The sequence below is a fragment of the Haemaphysalis longicornis genome, unplaced genomic scaffold, assembly GCF_048455015.1.
Source record: "Haemaphysalis longicornis isolate Haplotype H1 unplaced genomic scaffold, Haemaphysalis longicornis Haplotype H1 scaffold_2, whole genome shotgun sequence".
Lineage (NCBI taxonomy): Eukaryota > Metazoa > Arthropoda > Arachnida > Ixodida > Ixodidae > Haemaphysalis > Haemaphysalis longicornis.
In genome coordinates, this window is record NW_027526295.1 from 249,687,614 (window position 1) to 249,708,009 (window position 20,396).

A 20,396-nucleotide genomic window follows, 5' to 3' on the forward strand; every position below is an offset into this window, starting at 1 on the left:
ATGGTGCCCTATAGCCCTTTGCTAGCCTGGCTAGTTCACTTTAGTGTGACTGCTGATAATGTATTCATCGATCATTCCTTATTTAAGGAGAAATTTTTCCTGGTAGTTAATGCGAGCGCAAGGGCCTGTCACGTTCAAAAAGATGAATTCGGCATCAAGACAGAATTTTGGCATTTGCCTCTGAAGATTTCCTTCGGCATGGGCTCGTATTGCAAGAGTGGTGAATGGCAGCATTATAAAAAAGGGTTTATTTTGCCATATAAAATCACATAAATCTGATGGTGCCACAATGCTGCGCCAGTTTTTTTTTTTTTTTTTTTTTAATCATTTCAAATGAAGATTGTTGTTGATGCCTTTTATTTCTGTTCTTTTTTTTTTTTCTGTATCAGTGGATCGCGTTGCCCCAATGGTGAGAACTGCAGCAACCGCCGTTTCCAAAAGGTGCGTGCACAAAAATATGTATGTGCGTGTTCTGTTTCATGAAGGCTTCAACCAAAAGAAATGAGTGGTTAATAAGTTGGTAACATTTTGTCATTGCAGAAGAACTACATCAAAGTGGAGAAGTTCATGACGGACAAGAAAGGCTGGGGTCTACGTAGCTTGGAAACTTTGTCGTCGTAAGAGTGCACTTTCTCCTCCTCTGCCAGTCTCTCTCTTATTTTAAAAATATTTGCTGCCACGTTGAAACTCCTTTTGTTTTGTGGGAACGATTGACGCAGACAACATTTTGCTCCTTAACTTTTGGAATGCAATTTTAACTGGTTCATCCCAATTGGTAACAATGTTTTTAGAAAGCTTCAAGGAAGTTTCGAAAGTTTCGAGTCTGAAAAAAATGACCCTATATTGCTCAGATCATTGAGTAGTTCCGAACTCAGGAAATTTTCTGTCGTACCACAGAGGTGGTCTCTTGACAATATTGATCCCTCTTCTAAAATGCACTGGGGAAGATAGACTTGTTCACATAAATTCTCCGTCACAATCGTGCTTTTTGCCGAGCAGGGAAAATCTGATTTGAGAAAAGAACATTATAATTGGTTTTTATTTCTTCCCCTGAAAACGGATTGTTGCTGATTTTTGACAGCCTGCTTAAGAAATCGAGCTTCAGTGAGTCATGCCTAACAGTGTTTGCCATCGTGGCGCTTTCCCCAGAGCGCATGCGTGCGACGTACTTGACACTGGGCTCTTTTGTTGACTGCCGTGCGTTCAGGGGCACCTTTGTGATGGAGTATGTCGGGGAAGTGCTGACGCCAGAGGACTTCCGCAAGCGGGTCAAGCAGTACTCGCGGGACAACCACCAGCACTACTACTTCATGGCGCTGCGCTCGGACGAGATCATTGACGCCACCCAGAAGGGCAACGTTTCGCGCTTCATCAACCACTCGTGCGACCCAAACTGCGAGACACAAAAGGTCAGCCTGGTCATTTGTGGCTCCCTTTTACGGAAGAAGCAAGATATGTTTGTGGTGACTAATTATAAAATTTTTGTGGGGAAGGTAGCACACTTCTCTTGCTAGATTTATTTTATTGTATTTATTAACTCTTAACTCCTGCAAGGGCACAGGGGTTGGCAAGTTTGTTACGTGTTGCATCATGTAGCGCTTTCTTCGACATCTCACAGCACGCCCGCCCGCCCCCCCCCCAAAAAAAAACAAAACAAAAAAAAAAACTGGCAGCAGTCACTGTTATTCGTAGCCCGCCTGTATAGCGCTGTTGTAGCTTTGACGTGTTGAGCCGCAATTCAGGAACGTGTGAACATTTGAGTTTGGAATCTTAACCAAACAATGACTGAGTGAATAATTCGATTTGAAGTTAGTATTTACGAATAATGTGAAACATTGAATATAGATAGTATATGGACTTATAACCTCTTTATTGATGTTCCCTGGACTCAAACCGTGTCGCAGGCTTGCGTCTTAATGCTAGTCTGGCTTCTTGGCAGATTAACTTCCGTAGGGGAAACTACCTCGTGTGAGCAATATCTTTTGTTTGCCATGATTTTCTTAAACTAAAAGAATGGGGCTTGTTCATCTTTCGCTACTGCCAATGAGCATGAGGCATTGCTCCATTCATCGCGTCCAGGGCCCTTTCATCTCCAACACAACCACTTGCGGATAAGACTGCTGCGGTGCGTTGAGAAAGTGGATGTGTAGTTGCTCCCGTCTCGCACAGAAAGATTATTGCTTATCGCCATTTGCTTTTTCGCTTCTCCTTTTGAGTGCGTAGGGTGTTACAACAATAAATGGGCATCTTTGAACGGTTTTCTTTAGAAAATCTTTCTTTTATTTTTCTTTGCACTCGATTTTGCAAGGAGGTCGCATTTTGTGGTGTATTTTGTTTCCCACCAAGAATGGCATTGGCACTCACCTGTTTGTTTAGAAATCAAATAAAAGCGTCGCCTATGGAAGAGCCAGTGGCCATATTGGAAAAATTACCACCTTAGAATATAGTGACACCACTTGGTAAACCCAAGACAAAGAGGCCTGCGTCTGCACCCTTTTCTGAACCAGCATCGCGCATTTCCTTCTGGATAAGGCAGGTGGTGCCACCGTTCTAAGGTGGTCATTTTTTCAAGATGACCGCCGGCTCTCCCTTAGGGTAAATTTGTTTTAAGTGACTTCTAAATAAGCAGATAAGTGGGGCTGCCATTCTTGATGTGAAACGAAAAAAAAAAAGGATTACAAAATGCTACCTTTGTGTAAAGTTGGGGGAAAAAAAGGGCATAAAACAGCCAAGAAAATACGGAACATGACCTGGATGCTCGAACCTGACGTGATAAAGTAGTTTGCACATGTAGCTTTCTTCAGTGTTCCTTGAAGGTTAACAGTAATTCATGCTAGAGCTTATAAATGCTTTGGTGCTGGATATATTTCAGTGGACCGTGAATGGGGAGCTCAGGATTGGTTTCTTCACACGGCGGCCCCTGAGAGCTGGTGAAGAGCTCACCTTTGACTACCAGTTCCAGAGATATGGGTGCGTGATTGAGTTTAGCTGTGTTGCTTCTTTTCTTGCTGCTTGAGGAAGGAGGCGTCATTTTCTTTCAGAGTATGGTGGTTGGAACAGAGCACATGTTTGTTCTTATTGTTATTTTCAGCTACATTGGTAGTTAGTGGTGTCAGCTTATAGCTTGTGAATGTGCTTTCAAATGTGACCAAATGTTTTATGGCATGCAAAACTATTCTTTTAGCATTTTTGTTTTGCTGAGTTTCTAATCTCCCCCCTTTTTTATTCCTTATCTCCATGGGAATCTTTCAGAAATATTTTGTTGCATGAAAAAATAAACCTGATAAATTCTCCTTTTGATGAACACAAGATATCTGGCGAAACAGCATGAACAGTATCATTTTGCTCTAAGCATAATTCAGCATGCAGAAGCTGTCTCACTACTAGCTCAAGTCATTCTTTCGTCCTTTCTGGGCACGCAAAAATTCCTGGGCCCACTTTTAATGCCAGAGGTATTACTGGCATGCTCGCTGGAGGTTATGATGTGTGCATCTGCATATGCACCTCATGCATATGTAATGCAGATGCAGAATCACGAGCCTCGCTACACTCCTCGTGTGAGTGAAGGGCAGGTTGAAAAGTTGCGACTTTGCGCGCTAAAGGACAAAGCATTTCCATATAGCTTGTTGTATTGCACAGCCAGGAGTTATTCTGCCGGCCTGTATTTCAGACATGAGGGTAAGGAATTAAGGGATGCTTGCTGTGGCGATTTGAAGTTCTCTTCTTCTTCCTCCTCCTCCCCGGCCTCTTGCAGCAAGGAGGCTCAGCGGTGCCACTGTGAATCGAGCAACTGCCGGGGCTACATAGGGGAGGACACCAAGATGTCCCTGAAGTCTGGCGGCCGCCTGTCTTCCAAGCGGAGCAGCAGCGCCAGCAGCTCCTCCTCCAAGAGGGCCGAGGAGCGCAAGAGGGACACCGTGGAGGACTTAGCGGTGAGTTGCCCTGGCAGCAAGCCTGAGTTGGGTTTTTTCTTGGGGCAAATGGGCTTCGTTTTTTTTTGTTTTTGTTTTTGTTTTTTTTTTTTTTTTTTTAATTTCTCCTTCTGCAAAAACATCAAGATTCTTTTCCTACTTTCTTTTATTTCCTTTTAAAGTTCCCCCTTACATTTTTCTTTCAATTAACTCTAAATTGGGGTGGGCTTGGCAGGGGCATTTTTTGGCTCAAACTTTCATGGCAGATTTTTTAAAATTGTAACTAGGGCATGGGTTTCTTTAAGAAGGTGGCCTCTTCTTCTTATGTCATCGGGTTTTATAGCCATCTTGGAGTTTATAGCATTCAAACCAGACAGCTTACACTGTTAGCCATCCAGTTATTGAATTGATAAGCCATGTGGGTTCCCCGGTCCCTGTCTCATTGGTGTTGGGAAGAAGTCTTGGGAATGCTTATGTCCCAGGATGCCTTACGGTAAGACGTTACTTGTTAGATGAAAGTCATGTAACTTGCAGTCCAAGTGGTGGTTGACTAACAGGTGAACGACATCTGCTTCACAGCAGTGACTGCACCGATCAGGGAATGTACATTAGAAGCTCGGGTAGAATGTTAATGACTGTCGGATTAAAGCAAAAAGCGTGGTTAATTGTGGTTGCCACGCACAGTGATTCAGTTGCATAAACAAGTTTGCATAAATTGTGCGAAATTGTTTTTGAGCTCGTGAAAACTATTCCTTTATGTTTGGTGCAACACAGTGTAATGCTTGAATGTTTACTTTTGAATGTTAACTTTAACTACGGACTTCTGTAGAGACCTAAAAATGAACTGCTTTGTGCAGGTTTCCTGTGAGTGCTTTTAAAATAATACAGCGCATACAGGATACTTCGGTATTGAAGCGACATCTCTATCAAAACAACTGCAGCAGTTTTTCTCTCAAGTGCAGCGGCCTTGCTAAAAGGTTTCCTGCACTGGTGTTAAGCTAGTGATGGAGTTGAGTGGATATAATAAATGGAGCATGAAGGAAGCTGTAAAATATGTTTTGCGTATTAGTCATTACATTTTGGGAGAAGTATCTTTTGCTGGAGAGCCCTGTTCAACTGTGAGCATTTGAATAGAGCTGCCTTTAGCATGCCAATAACGTGAAAATGATTTTTGGGTTCCATTCTTTTTTGTGCCTTTTCCATCTCTTGCTACGCACTGTTGGTTCAGTTTTTCCTCATTTCTGTTGGTATGTCTTAACAGCAGCTGTCATGCACATGTGCATGCTGCTGCTTTACATAAGGCTGGCTGGGTTGCCTCACGCATATGTTTTTTGTCCCCACGCTGCAAACTTTAATGCTCAGGAAGCTTGCTATTTTGTGTGTGAAAGGCAGCCCTTGTGGCGGCCATCAAATCCAATGCTGGCAGACGCAGTACACGATACGCGCGGTGCTTGCTTTAGGAAGACACTCCTTTTAGCTTAAAATTAATGAGAGTTTCATAGACTGTAGCTACATTGAGTTATGAGGTGCACTGTAGTGGAGGGCTATGGATTAATATTGATTAGTACCTCTTGACACAGGCATTCTCGTTTTTTGCCACCATCAGATAAATGTATTGAATCTAGCATGCTTATAGAATGCATCTCTGCTGAAGCACGTGGGCTGCAACTTTTCACAGATTGGAAAGCCAAACTGGCACTCTGATGCAGCTATTCTTCAGAATAATTTTGCCGCCTCAAGATGTCTGCACCATGGAATTTCCTTTTCAAGACAGATTTGAAGACAATGGCCTCTTGACACACCATGTGTCCATATCGTGTGACGCTTTCAAGTGGAATGCTTGTGATTGCACACTATCACGCATACAAGCTGCTAGCAAGTAATAGCACGGGCAGCATTTGAAAAACATCCAACTCACGGGTCATTGTGCTTCTACATAGACTTGGTTAGCTGTTGTTAATTCTGACCTTAGGAAAACTGCAACCTCAACAAGCTAGTTAGCCCTGAGCAGAGGATTTTGAGTGAAACATTTCATTTAAAGGCCTTTTGTAGATCTGGTACTTTTGGACTGGCTAGTCACCTTGAATTGCCTAGAAGTTCAGAAGTGATTGTTGTGGTCTGTGCCACAACTCGAGTGTCGGCCGAGTTTAGTGTTGGGTAGTTTGTTGCAGTAGTAAACTTTTTGGTTCTTTTGACCGCTGCGTATGGAGCGAGAGCATTTAGGAGGTGATCCTGTGGGTGGAACGTAACAAAAAGGACAATGCTTTACTATACTCCGATGGAGGCGGTAGAAGAGGCATTGCCCTGCGGTGCCTAATGCCATTCAACTTCAGCATAAACAGTTTTCTCCGCCAACATTCTACCAACATGTTGCTGATTCAAGCGCATTTACATGATCAATTCTCCAGAAAAAGTGGTGTTTTTGCTTCATAGTACAAGAGTAGTGTTCCAGGCGTTTGCCACTTTTCATTGCAGTGCAATCTATTACGTGGGTAAATCACTGTTCAAGTGCAGCCCAGAGCTGTAAACGCATGCTGGTGTAGTCCTTTGTCCAGGCACGCTACTACTAAATTCAAAAAGTAATTACTGCGTTTAGGTGGATTTGTTTTGTTTATTGCAAATGAATTCAATCTGTTTGTGCACGTTCAAGACAGAAAAAGGAAAAGGTTTTTTACTCTTTAGTTTAGCAGAATTATTGGTACAGCATTCATGCTAATGTATATACTCGTCTTGATGGCTCACCAAACCCCAGCTGACAGCTCGTGTTTTGTAGCATGTTGGAAAGGCTCGCTGGTACACCATTACCTAGCGCGACTCACACATGAGTACAACACTTTTTTGGGGTCTCACCTGGTTTGAAAGCCATAAAAATGGCACGGGTTGTCTATCTTTGCGATTGGCAACGATACGCTGCATGCCTGCGAAGGAAAAAGGCTGCTGAGAAGTGTGACCCTCGTGACAAACATTAGTGTGATGTTACACGAGACATGGGGAAAAAGACAGTTGGGTGAATGCGGCCGCCGAGCTCGCGAACCCCATGGCCGTTTGGAGGGCGCTCCCCTAACTCGGCGCTTCTCTTGCAGCCTCCGGCTGTCTGGCCATTAAACTGCCCGGGCCATCACGAACGGATATGTGACCACTTGAGCTTCCCTTTTGGCACTCTTGGCCGAGGTAAATACTCTGAGAGGAGACCTGCTCCCTTGCCCTGCTTATCTCCCTCCGGGGGTCACCACACACAGACGAGCCCCGCACGAACGTAACGCACGCAGCGACCGACACAGTCGCCCAACGCCACAATGCTTCGCCGAAAAGGGACAGAGGCCGATGATGACACGAAGCACCTCGGAGTGGCTTCTTTGCATGACACTCGGGACGCAGCCCCCCCCCCCCTCCCCCACTCCGAGGGAGAAACGACACCCGTGGCACACTCGTGTGATAATGCCTTTCAGGGTGCCCCGACGTGGCACGACGCAGACAATGACACAACACTTGAAACGCCTCCCGTGGGACCAGCCAGCCTGTCACTTTCCAACATGCTATGAAACGCCACGAGTTGCACGCGGCTGATTATTATCTTTCTGTTCCCTAAATGCCGCCTTCAGTTAGGGGTTGCACAAGCCGGGTGTTCGCAACAGTATTTGTTTTCAAATGGTTGGATGTTTATGCTCAAATTTGGCATAAAAGTTACACTACGGGCTTTTTTTTTTTTTTATGATTGTCAAAAAAGCTTTCTTGATTGTGTACGAATGGAATAAAAACTGTCCTTGGGAGGTAGATCAGAAACTTGGGAAATTAGTGTAGATAAGAACTTGAAAAAGCAAGACAGAAGAGGTGTTTTGTTAAGTATATTTAGTTTACCCTCTATTTTTTGTGCTTTTTGAAACAACAGTCTCTATAGCATTGATGCGACCAGTACTGCTATATGGCTAAGTTAAAAAAAGCACAAGTCAGTTCGGTACGAGAATATGCAGCATTCTTGTGAAAACAAGATTTGCTGGTTATAAGGGTACAATAATTTCCCTCTTCATAGAAATGGTGCTCCTACTCTTCTTTCTTTCTTTCTTTCTTTTCCTTCCTCCTCTTCCCTAGATAGTGTTAGCTTGCTTTTGGCTCAATTTGCAAGGCTCGCGACTGAGAAAAAGTCTTCATACCACTATGGGCCAGCATAAGTTAGTGTTGTAATGAATGTGTACCACCTTCATGATTTTGAAGTGCTGGATCATGGCAGTATCTTTCGTCAGGTTATAAACGTAATGAAAGATTTTCGAGTGTGTAAGATCAGCCGCTCTCAAAAGAAAGGGGGGGTAACAAAATGGGGGGCAGTTCCCACCTCAAGGTCGTATACAATCACTAGGGTAAAAACGCGTCAGAATATATAATCGGCACATCCTAAAAGTATAATGTGTAAGCATTCCTTGCCAAACCGTGTAATGCCTTGTATCTGCACGAAAATGCATAATCAGTGAAAAAAGCTGTTATTTGTCGAAAGGAACAAACAAAAAATTGTAAACTGTAAAAGGCGTAACCTCATCTAACACACCATTAAGAACAATTTAAGAACACCAGAAAAAACTAACAGGCATATGAAAAGAAAAAATTAATCACTAACTGTGTAATGCTTTGTATCCGCACAAAAATTCGTGATTGGCAAAAGGCATTTAATTGTTATGATCATGCAAATGCAGGTCACTGGTTTAAAAACAAACTATAGAACTGAACGAAATGAAAAATCACCTACTGTATTTTATTTGCCAGATTCTGTTGTAACCCGCAATGAAGTTTACTTGTAAAAATATGAAAAATATTTTGAAGCCGATTCTATCCTGCAGATGTAAAAGACATGACAGCACGTACTTGACATTTCATTTGGCTCACGCAGCTGTAGCAGCAAAATCCCTCGTGCTTCGTAAACTGGCGTCTCCAGCTCCTGCAGGCAATTAACGTTGAAAGCCATTTTCGATTTTGGCCCTGATGGTAACTCGCTAGAAATTTTAAGGCTACTAGTAGCGAAAAAAAAAAGTGTTTGTTAGAATTGTGCAAATACTGCCGTAGTTGCACGATTCTAAACTAAACTAAACTCAACAATAACTAAAAACAATAGCACATGTATAAGTTGGACACTTGTAGCCAAATCTTGGTGTAAAAATAGTCCATGATATAGATAGCCGGTTTAAGAATGCTCTGCTTAGTAGACAATTCTCTTAATTTCTAGTTACTGCAGGGTATCTCCATAATATTATCGTAGTAAAAAAGTATTACGGTACTGCCCATCCCTGGCTTGAGAGCAAGCAACTCACACCTTCGTGCTTTGCCTGTTTGCTCATAGAGGACGCCACATGTCCACACTGGCTGCAGATGCAGGAGCTGTCCAAATAGGCGAAGAGAGGTTCAGTTCGATTATGAAATACTTAAGTGCTGTCACAATCTCGTGGTTAAGGTACACCTTAAAGTGTGACCTTTGTGTTAAATGGAGCCCAAATAAGCCAGTGATTCGCACGCAAGAAAAGGTGTGGTTTTCTTGTGCTGAGGAATTTTTGTATGCAGTGCTTAGCCTTTTACTTTTTTTTTTGTCCCACCAATATTTTATTTCGCTGTATTTTTACATTTGCAAACTGACAACTCAATTCTGCCCCCATTAAGTTCTCTGATGAATCAATTTCGACATCTTTTTCTTTTTGTACGTTGCTGTTTATGCCCCCCCCCCCCTTCTCCTCTCAATTATTCATCCTTATTCCTAGGTTTCAACTTTAGAAGGAACCACTGTTCAATCGGTTTAGTAATTATCAGATCACTAAACCACTAGTTGAATGCATCTAGGCCTTCAGCAGGACTGGCTGGTCTATTGTTTTCAAACTGGGCAGTTGTATTCAAAGTGGTACCTTTTTCATTCGTTCGAGTTTTTATGACCAGCACTCCCATTCAGAGCAGAGCAAGCGCAGGCTTTCTACTTGCTTGTTTGTTTCGCTTTTACAAAAACCTCTATAAAATTGGCCATAACAAACATCTGCCAAGGCAGTAATGGCAGTCTGTATAAAATGATGCAAAGGCTAACGACGCACTCAGCATCAATTGTCTGTCTGTACTCCAGATGAAAACAAAAATTAACTGGCCTACTGTTTTCATTGGTTTGTAACCTGCAAAACAGCGGTATGTACTCCCAAAAGTTTACGACTACCATTGAGAGTAGCACGTAGTTGCTCGAAATCTCGCAGCTAATATTTGAAAAGAAAGTCAATTCAATTCTGTATTGTTCACTTAGCAGCTGTCTCTCTGCTTTCTTTTTGCACCCTATTTACATCCAGCCGAGTTATCTGGTAGAATCTCTTGTCGAGGATGCCACAGAGACTCCTGTTCAGTGTGTACTTTTCAACACCTACGGCATCATTACATAGGGTTGAGTGCTAGTTAGGTCATTTGTGGTTCGCTTGGGCAAGAAGAAATTATTTTGGGTCTGAGCAACTGAGCAACTTGCAATTTTTTTTTCTCCCAAAGCACCAGGTACTTGTACCCAGTAATTTAAAATTAGTTTATGTCAAACTTCAAATATATATATAGAGTTTTTTTTTTTTTTTTTTTGACCCCACAACTTACCAAGAACATAACTTTTAAACACTGTGCAAATTGAATGAAAATTCTATCTCACATTCAGAGGTTGTAGTGGGGTGGCATGGAAAAAAAGAACTTAAATTTTTTCTTGTTAGAAACAAGCTTTATGCCCTGAAGGACCTTACGGACGGTGCACAGATTACTGGAAGTATGGATTGGGAATGCTTCGAGTTGATTGGTTTCACCATAATTTTCACTGCACCTGGGTTGCTGCATGGCGTGTGAAGAGCAAAGACAGTTCCCCCTGGCTACGTCTCTGCGTGCACTCCGAGACTGGTGAAATCAATCTACTGAAAGAATTTGATTGGTTCAGAACAATGCAAAGAGACGCTACAGAAAGCTCTCATCAGCAGTTTGCTTTGAACGCCGATAAGTTACTGACTCAGTGGCAGCCATTGGCATTACAAGTAGATACCACGATGAGTGGTTCGAGTAAGCATCTCTGATCTTTCAAGTGGTGCCCTGTCTTTGGGAAATTATGATTTTGTGCCATTTTGTTAGCACTTGATAGGCAATACTTGGCAATCAGTGTGCAGGCAGTGTGTTCATGGGTAGTTACCCTTAAAATGGTACTAAAAATATGTAGGCGTTGATTGTTAAACATCTGCACATTTTGGTAATCTGAAACACTGCGTGGTGCATCCAGATTCACTTTGTTTATGTTGTAATGCTATTATTCTTGGTATCTTGACACTGTTCTTCCCTTTTAATGTAGTCACTTGTTCTTCCTCCCATAAAATGCTCAGATGGAAGAGGAGATTGAAAAACTGAGTGGTGGACTGAAGAATCGGAAACACACCCTACTCCTAGCACGCCTCATGGTACGAGGGGAGGACATCGATACAAGGCGCCGGCTGCTGACCATCATCATGGTGAGTGCCCTTTGGATGCTCTCTACTGTCGATCTTTAAGGTGCAAGGCTTTGATTCCCATGTTACAAGTGGCACAAAATAATTGTGACGTACACTTAATGGAGGTGTCGTCATTAGGCTATGGGCTGAACAGTGTGACAAAAAGAATTAAGGAAAAAATAAATTGGCGCAGCTTGAACTGGTGGTGCAAGACTGGAGAAACAGCAGAGCCGTCGTCGAAGGACCGGCTGTTGTACCTCGCATAGATTTCCAAACTTGTCGCTGAGAGTTCTTCGTGACTGGCAGACCCGGATCGTTTTGTCCGCAGCCTTTCAGATCTCTCCCACAGTGGGCCACTTTAGCATGCGCTAAAACCCGCGGCAACCGGCTTTGCGAACTCTGTCTCTAGCACGAACTCGGCGTCTGTGCTCCCCACTTCAGGCGTGAGCGCACGTGAACTGGCAAGAAGAGCAGCACGTGAGTGATGACGCCACAAAATGCTAGGATTGAGCTGGCTGACGCCGGGTGCTACTCACAATGTGCACACGTTCAGGGTTCTTCTCTCTCTCTCTTTCTTTTTTTGCGAACCCCACTGGATTAAGCTCAAACTTTAAACAGCTCTGCTATTAATGCGTGGAATGCCCAGGGTGTACCAATGGCAAAAAATGTCGTCAACACCTCGAAATTGAGCCCAAGTGTGACTCGAGACTCCAGCAGTATAAAAAAATACATTTGTCGTAGTTTCAGCCGTAGACATTAGTTCGTGTGCTTCACACACACTTCTGCTTTTATACAATCCTTCAGCCACTAAATACATACTGCCCTTTTAACGGTTGGTTGGCTGTGCTATTGTTTCTCTGCATTTTCATCGTCTTAATTTGCGAGTGTGGGCCCTCTTGGGGACGCAGAACACAACGGAAACTGCCTGCCTGCGACTCTTTCTGGACTACCATGGACTTTCCCTGCTCTGGAGCTGGATGGCAGACATTCCGGACAACGAGCTTGCTCTCAAGTCTGAGGTACGATCCGTGCAAAGCTGTGCCCAGTGTCTCCCTCTTCACTAGTTTCCCAGATACACTCTTGCAGTGTCATTGTGTTCACAATGTTTCAGTTAGGCTAGCATGGGCGTAGGGTGATACCACCTTCCATAAAAGCTTGTACAGCGAGCGAAAGGTTCTTCTAGACAGGGCAGGCGGGAGTGGGAAATGACTGGTGTCTCTCCTCTGGCCAGATCCTGACGGTGCTGCAGCAGCTGCCCATCCCCAACAAGACGATGGTGAAGGACAGCAAAGTGATGTCTGTAGTGCACCGCTGGGCATCTGAGCTGGCTGAGCACAGGGGGACCTCCACGGGGAGGACGGCGGCCGCAGACGACTCGAACAGCCCGCCGCCAGAGAAGCAGGCCAAGATTGCTGGCGAGGAGGCCGACAGCGACGCCTCGGAGAGCTCGGGGTGCGTGAGCACTCATCTTTTTTTTTTTTTTCGTCGTCCCGTTGACCTGGTTGCTTTGGAAGCTGTGCTGTTGTAACAGCCGCCTGTGTCATGGTCGTCTCTCTCGTGTCTCCAGTGGCCGGACACCTGCGTCAGCACCTGGTCAGCGCTCCCAGACTGGGTCGGTAGTCTGTTCGCCGGACTCGACAAACCTGGTGGAGAATGGCGACTTGACGCCCAGCGACGGGCCCAAGGACGAGAACAGTGGAAAGAAGGCCAAGGAGCTCTCTGACCTCGCGTCCACTCTCTTGGACTCGTGGAGCACACTCAAGGTACGAGCACCCCATCACCGGCTCACATGGAAGATGTGCATGTGCTTATGTGGGTTCCCTTTGCATCAGTAGTGTGGGTTTTGTCACATGATCTGCTGTCTCGTGGAGGGGGAGACATGGGGGGGGCAGGTGCTTAGCTACGACAATGAAACTTGTTTTTTCATTTATTGCACCCCCATCTGCTGTTAAGCTTGTGCTACTTGGCTTACTAGGCAGTTGACCTGGCAGCTTTTTTCTACTCCTTTGGCACTGTGTAGGGGCTGTAATGAAAGAAGATAGCCGAGTAGTTGAGTAAATGGCACAGGCTGTTTCTCAGTGGTTGTGAGCATGCTGGGGTGCATTCCTTAGTCACAGAACCTTAGTAGCTACCAGCCTGGATTGTTGTTCTTATTGGGCCTACTGATGCTTCAAGTGTTCTATGTTTACAGGAAGTGTTTCGTATACCTCGCCTGGAGCAACAGAAGCGGCGTGAGGATGAGCGCGAGGCGGACAGGCGAGAGCGCGAGCGCATGCGGCAGCAGAAGAACCGCGAGTCCTCCTCCAACTCTAGGGACTCCAACTCGCGGCATTCCAGCCCTCCCCCTTCCTCCAGCAGCCGAGACCGTAGGGACCGCGGTGAGTGTTGCCAAAAACTGTGCTCTCGGTCTGATCAAACGCAAGAAATCAGAATGAAATATCTGCATGAATGTTTGCAGTACGGGGGCAGCCCTCGTTCACCTTTCCAATTCATGTCGATCAATCTGCAGATTATGAACGGTCATCCGATCAGAGACGCTACTCTGCCTCACCGGAGCGAAGAGATGACAAGAGATCGTACCATAGGTCGTCAGATCATCGCCGTTCCGGTACCAGCACCAGCAGTGAAACCAAGGCCAGAAAGTGAGTGTGCTCTGCTCCTGCTCTTTTGAGAACTGCAAGTGGCAGTCGAGCCTGCTGTTTCTGGGAGTCTTTGTGGTGCCATAACATTCGGTTATGATGCTGCAATTCTGCAGCATTGCCTGCGTTTTTTCCAGCAAATGACTACAAATGTGCTTGATTATTCTGTGTGCCAATAACAAAAGCTAGAAGTTGATTTTGACAGAATCAGACGGAAACTAACCAGTTTACTTTCGTGTATTGAAGGTTAGGAATAGTGTGGTTGTTTGCTCGGCGGTGCTATGTGCTATTTTTAGCCTCAAAATGTCTTCGAGGCTTCCCACTGACAGTTGTGTGTCTGACGGTCTGGTCGCCGCTTATGTTCTTGACATCTGTAGCACTGTAGTCGCCATTGTGTTTTTCAACTGTACAGTCGCCGAGGCCTCAGCCGAAAAACCTCCCGGGATTTGCCAAAGGGCATTGGGTACGTAAAATGAACCCCTCCCCCTCCTCCTTTTCACACGGCTTTTCCTTCTTGGCCTTCAGACCTGGCAGGCTGGGCAGCCACGTCGGGCGTCTCTGCAAGCTGACTCCACAACCGCTTTGTCTCTTGCATGAGGCTCGTAAAGTTCGCGCCGTCCTCTGCTGCAAGCGCATTCTTCTTCCGCTCTTCGCTCAGGAATGTGGCGTTGTCACTGCTGGCTGAGAGAGCATGCCGTTGCCCCTCGCTTCCCGAGATGCCAATGCGCATGCCCGTACTGTGTGCAGGACTCTGCTGCCGACGCCGCCACGACTGAGCAAGGAGGAGCGGCGGCAGCTGTTTGCCCTGGAGGTGCAGCAGAGGGACCAGGAGGAGGCCCTCCGGCGGCAGTTCATGGTGCCTCCCCCCGCCGCGGCGCCACCCGACCCGCAGGGCGTGGTGGCCGCACTCCCTCCGCAGGGCTTCCTCACGGCTCCCCCACCCGGAATGGTCACCATCCAGGGTGAGCCGCCTGCACGGCACAAGGCAGCTGACTGGTCGAGCCCTATGCCACAGACACGTCGCAGTGTGTTGGGATGAACATTTTAATGCATAGCATTCTTTGCCGAGTGCTAACCCCACAGCCAGGACCGTGTGACACCCTGCATTTCCGTAAAAATGCATAATTGGCAGGACTTGCACATTGAATTGTTGTAATAGCTTAATGAATGGACATATGAAAAACAAGAAAATATAAATAGGAAAAGTTGATAATTTACAGTAGACAACTGACGAAAACTGTAATACGCATCTTATACCTTGTCGAAAGCAGGAAGGCTGAAATAAAAAGACCAAAAAGAATGACGAAAGCATGCATAAAAAATTGCAAAAATGGACCAACCCTGCGCTACGCCTTGCATCTGTGGAAAAAAATAGATAATTGGCAAACTAAAGGTACTTAATCGCTGTAATGGTGTAACTTTACTGGTGAAAGAAACAAAAGAAAATATTAAGACAATAAAATAACCCAGTGCATTTGGCTAATTATAGCCAGATCTGGCTGTAAGAAACTCTCAATGTAGACATGCGGCGTAAGCATGCTACGCATTCGTAGACAGTTGTCGGAATTTCTGCAGATTTTCAAGCTTGAAGTTGATTTACAGTGTTGTCGTTTGTGTCCCCTTTTCAGGTAACCAGCCCGTGGGAGTCCCCATGGTCCAGGGGCAGCTGCAGCCGCAGCCACAGCAGCCGCAGCAGCAGCAGCAGCAGCAGCCCATGTACGTGTACGACCAGGCGGCCCATGTGGCCATGTACGGTGCCCCAGCCCCCCAGCCGACTGTGGCCTACTACGACCCTCAGACTGGGGCGCAGGTCCCCGTACCGCAGCCGGCTGCCCCCCAGGAGTACGTCTTGCAGCACAGTGAGTGATTGATTGATTGATTGATTGTAGGGTTTAACGTGTCGACACAACGCAGGCGATGAGGCGCGCCGTAGTGGAGGGCTCCAGATTAACTTTGACCACCCGGGGATCTTTAACATGCGCCGAAATCTCGTACACACGGGTGTTTTCACAACGAGTGGGGATCTTCTGCGTGCGTGCATCTCATTACGCCGAGATGCATCCTGGGCTCTAACTGTTAGAAGCCCTGCGGTGTCCTGGTGCAGTATGCTGAGCATTTGAATCATCTAAAGGTGAATGTGAGGTATCTGCTTCTGTTACGATAACAGATCCGGAGTGCAGTCATTGCTAACTTTTTTCTGCTTGCTTATTGCGTTGTGGCCTGCAGGTAGTGTGACATAACTGCTTTGGTACTGACGTGAGGTCTGACGACTGCCAGGAATGGGGAATCGATTTTTGACATTCTGGTAGCTTGTTGCATAGCGGTTGGCAGGTTGTGTTGACATAACTGCTTTGGTGCTGAGTTGAGGTTTTATAGCATTCAGGTATGGGCAACTTGTGATTGAGGTGTTAACACCGAGAATGTGGCATACAACAGCAAAAAAGAAAGAGCAAACAAAACATGGCCGTACACTGTGTATTTATTAATGCAGCACGCGTGAAGTGCCTCCCATTTGCTGACCTGTGGCTGTTTAACTTTTGGGTTGCCTTCTCTTTCTTTTCTCTCTCCCCTCCCCACCGCTGCCTCGCAGACCCCATGATGGCAGGGCCCCAGTCTTCCATGCTGGCTCCTGGCATGCATCCCCCGCCGGCTGACATGGGCCACCACATAATGATGCAAGTTCCGGGGCCAATGCAGGGTCCAGGCCAAATGCAGGGTCCAGGCCAAATGCAGGCCCCTGGGCCAATGCAGGGTGCGGTGCAAATGCACGCTCCTCCAGGCCCAATGCATGCTGTGGGGCCAATGCAGGCTCCGGGACCAATGATGCCCGCACAGCCTACCATGATGGTGCCACCTTCGGAAGAGCCAGTCCCTCGGCCACATGCGCTGCCTGCCAACATTGTAAGCACGCCTGCTCATCTCATCTTTCCAAGCACTCTCGCAGCTGGGTTGGGTGTGTGTGTCTAGCCCCTATCCCATCCCCTTCCCCCATATCCGAATCCCCCCTCTCCAAAGACCACCCCATTCAGCTACAGCTTGTTTTATTGGCCTAGTATTCAGGCTTGCATAGGGCTCTCAAACTTGCAGCTTTTTCCTGGCAATATGAGGTATCAGTTTGGTCTGTGTGTGGCCTCCCATCATGTACCCAGGCCCTCCTTTCCACACTCCACCCCATGCAACGTCTCACTTTTTTTACCTACACGTTGTTACACAGTGAACTCGTGCTGCTATTACACTGGACGAAGAAAAGAAAGACAAAATGCACGCTAGCGTGTGTTTGGTCCTGTCTTTTTTTTATTATTATTATTAGTATTATTATTATCCAGTGTCACATTCGCTAGCAGTATGAGTTCATTAGTTAGTAACCAACTCGCCCAATTTTATGCTTCAATCATCTCGTTGGCAACATGAGGTGTCAGTTTGCCCTATGTCTAGCCCTTCCCCTTACCTGGACCCCCCTTTCTGAGCACGCTGCCACCCCTTGGCAGTCAAGGCAGGCCCGCCCCCCTTTTCAGGACTACCAGGCGCTGGCAGCCGCCATTAGCAGCGTCGCTAACAAGCCCCCCAGCCCCGCAGCAGCCGCGGCCCAACCAGAGGCCGCCTACGTGACGGACCCCATGCAGATTCCACTGCCTCCACCACTGTCCCCGGACACGGGAGAAGTGACCCCACAGAATCCCGAGCCCGTCTCGTCGCCCACCCTGGACAGCACGGAAGAGACCGTGGAGCAGCTGCCGGCAGCGCTGGCCGAAGCAGACAACACGGTGGCCATGGACTACGACATGAGTGCAGTGCCTGTGATGCCCTCGCCCAGTCAGCAGCAGCAGCTTCCCCCTCCTGCTGCCGCTGTTCTTCCCCCGGCCACCTACACCCCTGCTCAGGTAGCCGTGCGAATAAAGCACTTTAGAGGCTCGCCTTGTCGTCGTAGCTCTCTGTAATGGTCGATGTCAAACGACTGCCGGAATCAGGCGGTGCCACGAGATAACGGACCCAAGTAGAGCCCGGCGTTCCGTCGTAGGGTGTCCTGCAGAGGCTTCGAAACCAAGAGGTTTAAATAGTCATAAGCGTTCGAAACTTGTGAAACGCTGGCGCTTGTCATACATCTCCCCGTTGTTCAGCGCAAATAAGACTACTGGTACATTTGATGCTAAATATATGTAACTAACCGGCAGCCCCCGCGTTCATTTAGTTCAGGACGCTTATTGGGTTGGTTTTTGCGATAGAAAGCAAAAAAAGTGGCAGTGCAATACCGGCATGTGCAAAGGAAAAGCAAACACAAAAATAACAGAACTCCCGCTGGCGCTGTTTCAGGCAGGGGGCGCGTGAGCACTATGGAGGCAGGAAATTTTAATTGCTTTGGGTGGTAGCAGTGAGTGGATAACGGCGCTACAACCCATTATGGCGAATCACTTTCTCTGCACTTCCGTCAGCTTCCAAATTGAGTGGAACGGCTGTAATTTTTTTTATAAGAGTCGGAAGAAGCGCTTGCATGCACTGCGGAGAAGTAGCAATCATGTTTTTCTGTACAGGGCACACAAGTTCAACGACGAATACTTTTGCATGGTGTCTGTCGCCTGCATTCTTTCAGGCATCAGCTGCATTTTGCTTTTCGTTTCAAGCGCACCAGCTACTAGTTCTATGTATGCTGCATTAATGATGTATGGAAGAGTTGATGTTCGCAGTTTAGTTGGTGCATACTACAGGTATTGTGGCGACACCAAGCATGCAATGTCGCAAATACCCGCAGAGGGGGATTGGCCAGCTTGATAAAAAAGCTAACCGATCAGATAAACCGAATCAGTCAATCTGCAGCTCACTTTCAGTCAAGCAGCAATTTGATGCAGTAATAGCTTGAGCTGATGCTGAAATTTGCTGCACCCCTGTAGGCTTGTCTCATGTTTGTTGTTGGTTGAATTTAATTCCAGGTGGGGCATGTGTGTGTCCTGTGCTTTCGTGCAAGTTCGCACATGTGCATTCCAAAATTTCGTCACTTGCTTAAGTGGACTCAAATCGTATTTGTTGATTATGTCCAGTGTTTTGCTGTTGCCCAGTTACTTGTAAGCAAGCTACGCTGTATTAGTAAAATGATACTTAAACATCATATTTCATTCTCTTGCTGTGCTTCCCGTGCACCTTTCAGAATTCTTCGCAACCTTTGCCATCCCGTGTGCATCATTGATTCTCCCTTTTTCATACAGTGTCACGCGGCAAAATGAGATTGAAACTGTGGCGGGTATTTCCCATAACTTGCCCTGACTGCAGAGGGTTAAATACTAGACTTGTGACATAACGCAGTGTCAATGAAGAGGACATGCTCTTTTTATCTTTCTTCCTCTCTCTTCCCCTCTCTTTATCAAGAAAACTGCGAGTAAGCCCGGCCGTGTTATGTTTGCCTTGCAGCAAGCACCATTGGGCGTGCCGTATGCTGTAGTGTCGACTGGACCTCCGGCAGGCATGGCGCCCGCAGCAGCTCCTGGAGCCATGTACCCAGCGAATCCGCAGCCAGTGGCCACCAGCTATGGCCCTGGCTACGGTGCGGTGGGTCCTAACCCTGCTCCGGGCACCGTGCAAGGCATGCCCACCCAGGTCTACTACCTGCCACACGTCGCAACGGCCATGTCGAGCGAGCAGCCAGCGGTGAGTGACCGGTTGTACTAGGCAAGGTGTAGGTTTGCAGGAAAAGAGGGAGCGTGCAGTTAAAGTAACTGTGGTGTCGCACTTCTGTGTTTCACAAGCGTTTTAGGTGCTCTCGAACAGAGTATCATTAATCTAAACTGCCACTTGTAAGCTGTAAGTTCATGACTTTCTTAAAGGAGCACTGACACGAAAATTTTATGTTACACTTTTATTGCTTTTATCGATGCTTAATGGTCTGGCGAACCTGAAACAGCACTTCAAATACTTCAGCGCGCGATAGTTAATTACATTGAACGGCCTGAAAATCGTTTGTTTCAAATTCCAGCGCTTTCATCCCGAACGGCGCATATGACAGCCTCCCGGTTTGACATCACCGCTTTGTGCGGACGTCACCGGCGCCCCCTTGAGAGGGTGTTGCGCCCGCTCGCCGCTCGTGGGGCTGCGCGCGTGAAGTGACGTCACGAGTTTTTGGCGAGCGCTGCACGTCACTTCTTTTTCCTCTCCTGGAGTGATGTCACGCTGATGTCCATTTGCTGAGTGCCGCTCCGCGCGCTGCTCCGTCGGCGCGATAAATGCGATCCAATTGAACTATGTTCTTCGCGTCGCAGGCCGCTCATATTTCAGCCAGGGTATTCTGTTGAGTAAAGGAAGCGAACTGTGCAATAATATTAACGCCGAAAATTGGTGTCAGTGCTCCTTTAAGGGGAGACGTGGGTCTTGAAATGAACTTTTTTATTAATTGGTCTGTGATA

The 20,396-nt window shown here is 46.6% G+C and overlaps 1 protein-coding gene across 6 annotated transcripts in view; it reads left to right on the forward strand.

The window, feature by feature from the left end:
• Positions 1-20,396, forward strand: part of LOC144170366 (uncharacterized) — an 87,130-nt gene that overhangs the window by 58,153 nt on the left and 8,581 nt on the right. For all 6 annotated transcript variants that reach the window (XM_077700126.1, XM_077700132.1, XM_077700129.1 and 3 more), the window contains 16 exons: positions 390-441; positions 541-617; positions 1,208-1,409; positions 2,873-2,970; positions 3,755-3,932; positions 11,264-11,389; positions 12,277-12,387; positions 12,600-12,820; positions 12,936-13,131; positions 13,560-13,746; positions 13,878-14,010; positions 14,755-14,969; positions 15,636-15,866; positions 16,598-16,908; positions 17,523-17,888; positions 19,408-19,644. In XM_077700126.1, the coding sequence (XP_077556252.1) occupies positions 390-441; positions 541-617; positions 1,208-1,409; positions 2,873-2,970; positions 3,755-3,932; positions 11,264-11,389; positions 12,277-12,387; positions 12,600-12,820; positions 12,936-13,131; positions 13,560-13,746; positions 13,878-14,010; positions 14,755-14,969; positions 15,636-15,866; positions 16,598-16,908; positions 17,523-17,888; positions 19,408-19,644 (2,941 nt within the window). The remainder of the gene's footprint in view (positions 1-389; positions 442-540; positions 618-1,207; positions 1,410-2,872; positions 2,971-3,754; positions 3,933-11,263; positions 11,390-12,276; positions 12,388-12,599; positions 12,821-12,935; positions 13,132-13,559; positions 13,747-13,877; positions 14,011-14,754; positions 14,970-15,635; positions 15,867-16,597; positions 16,909-17,522; positions 17,889-19,407; positions 19,645-20,396) is intronic.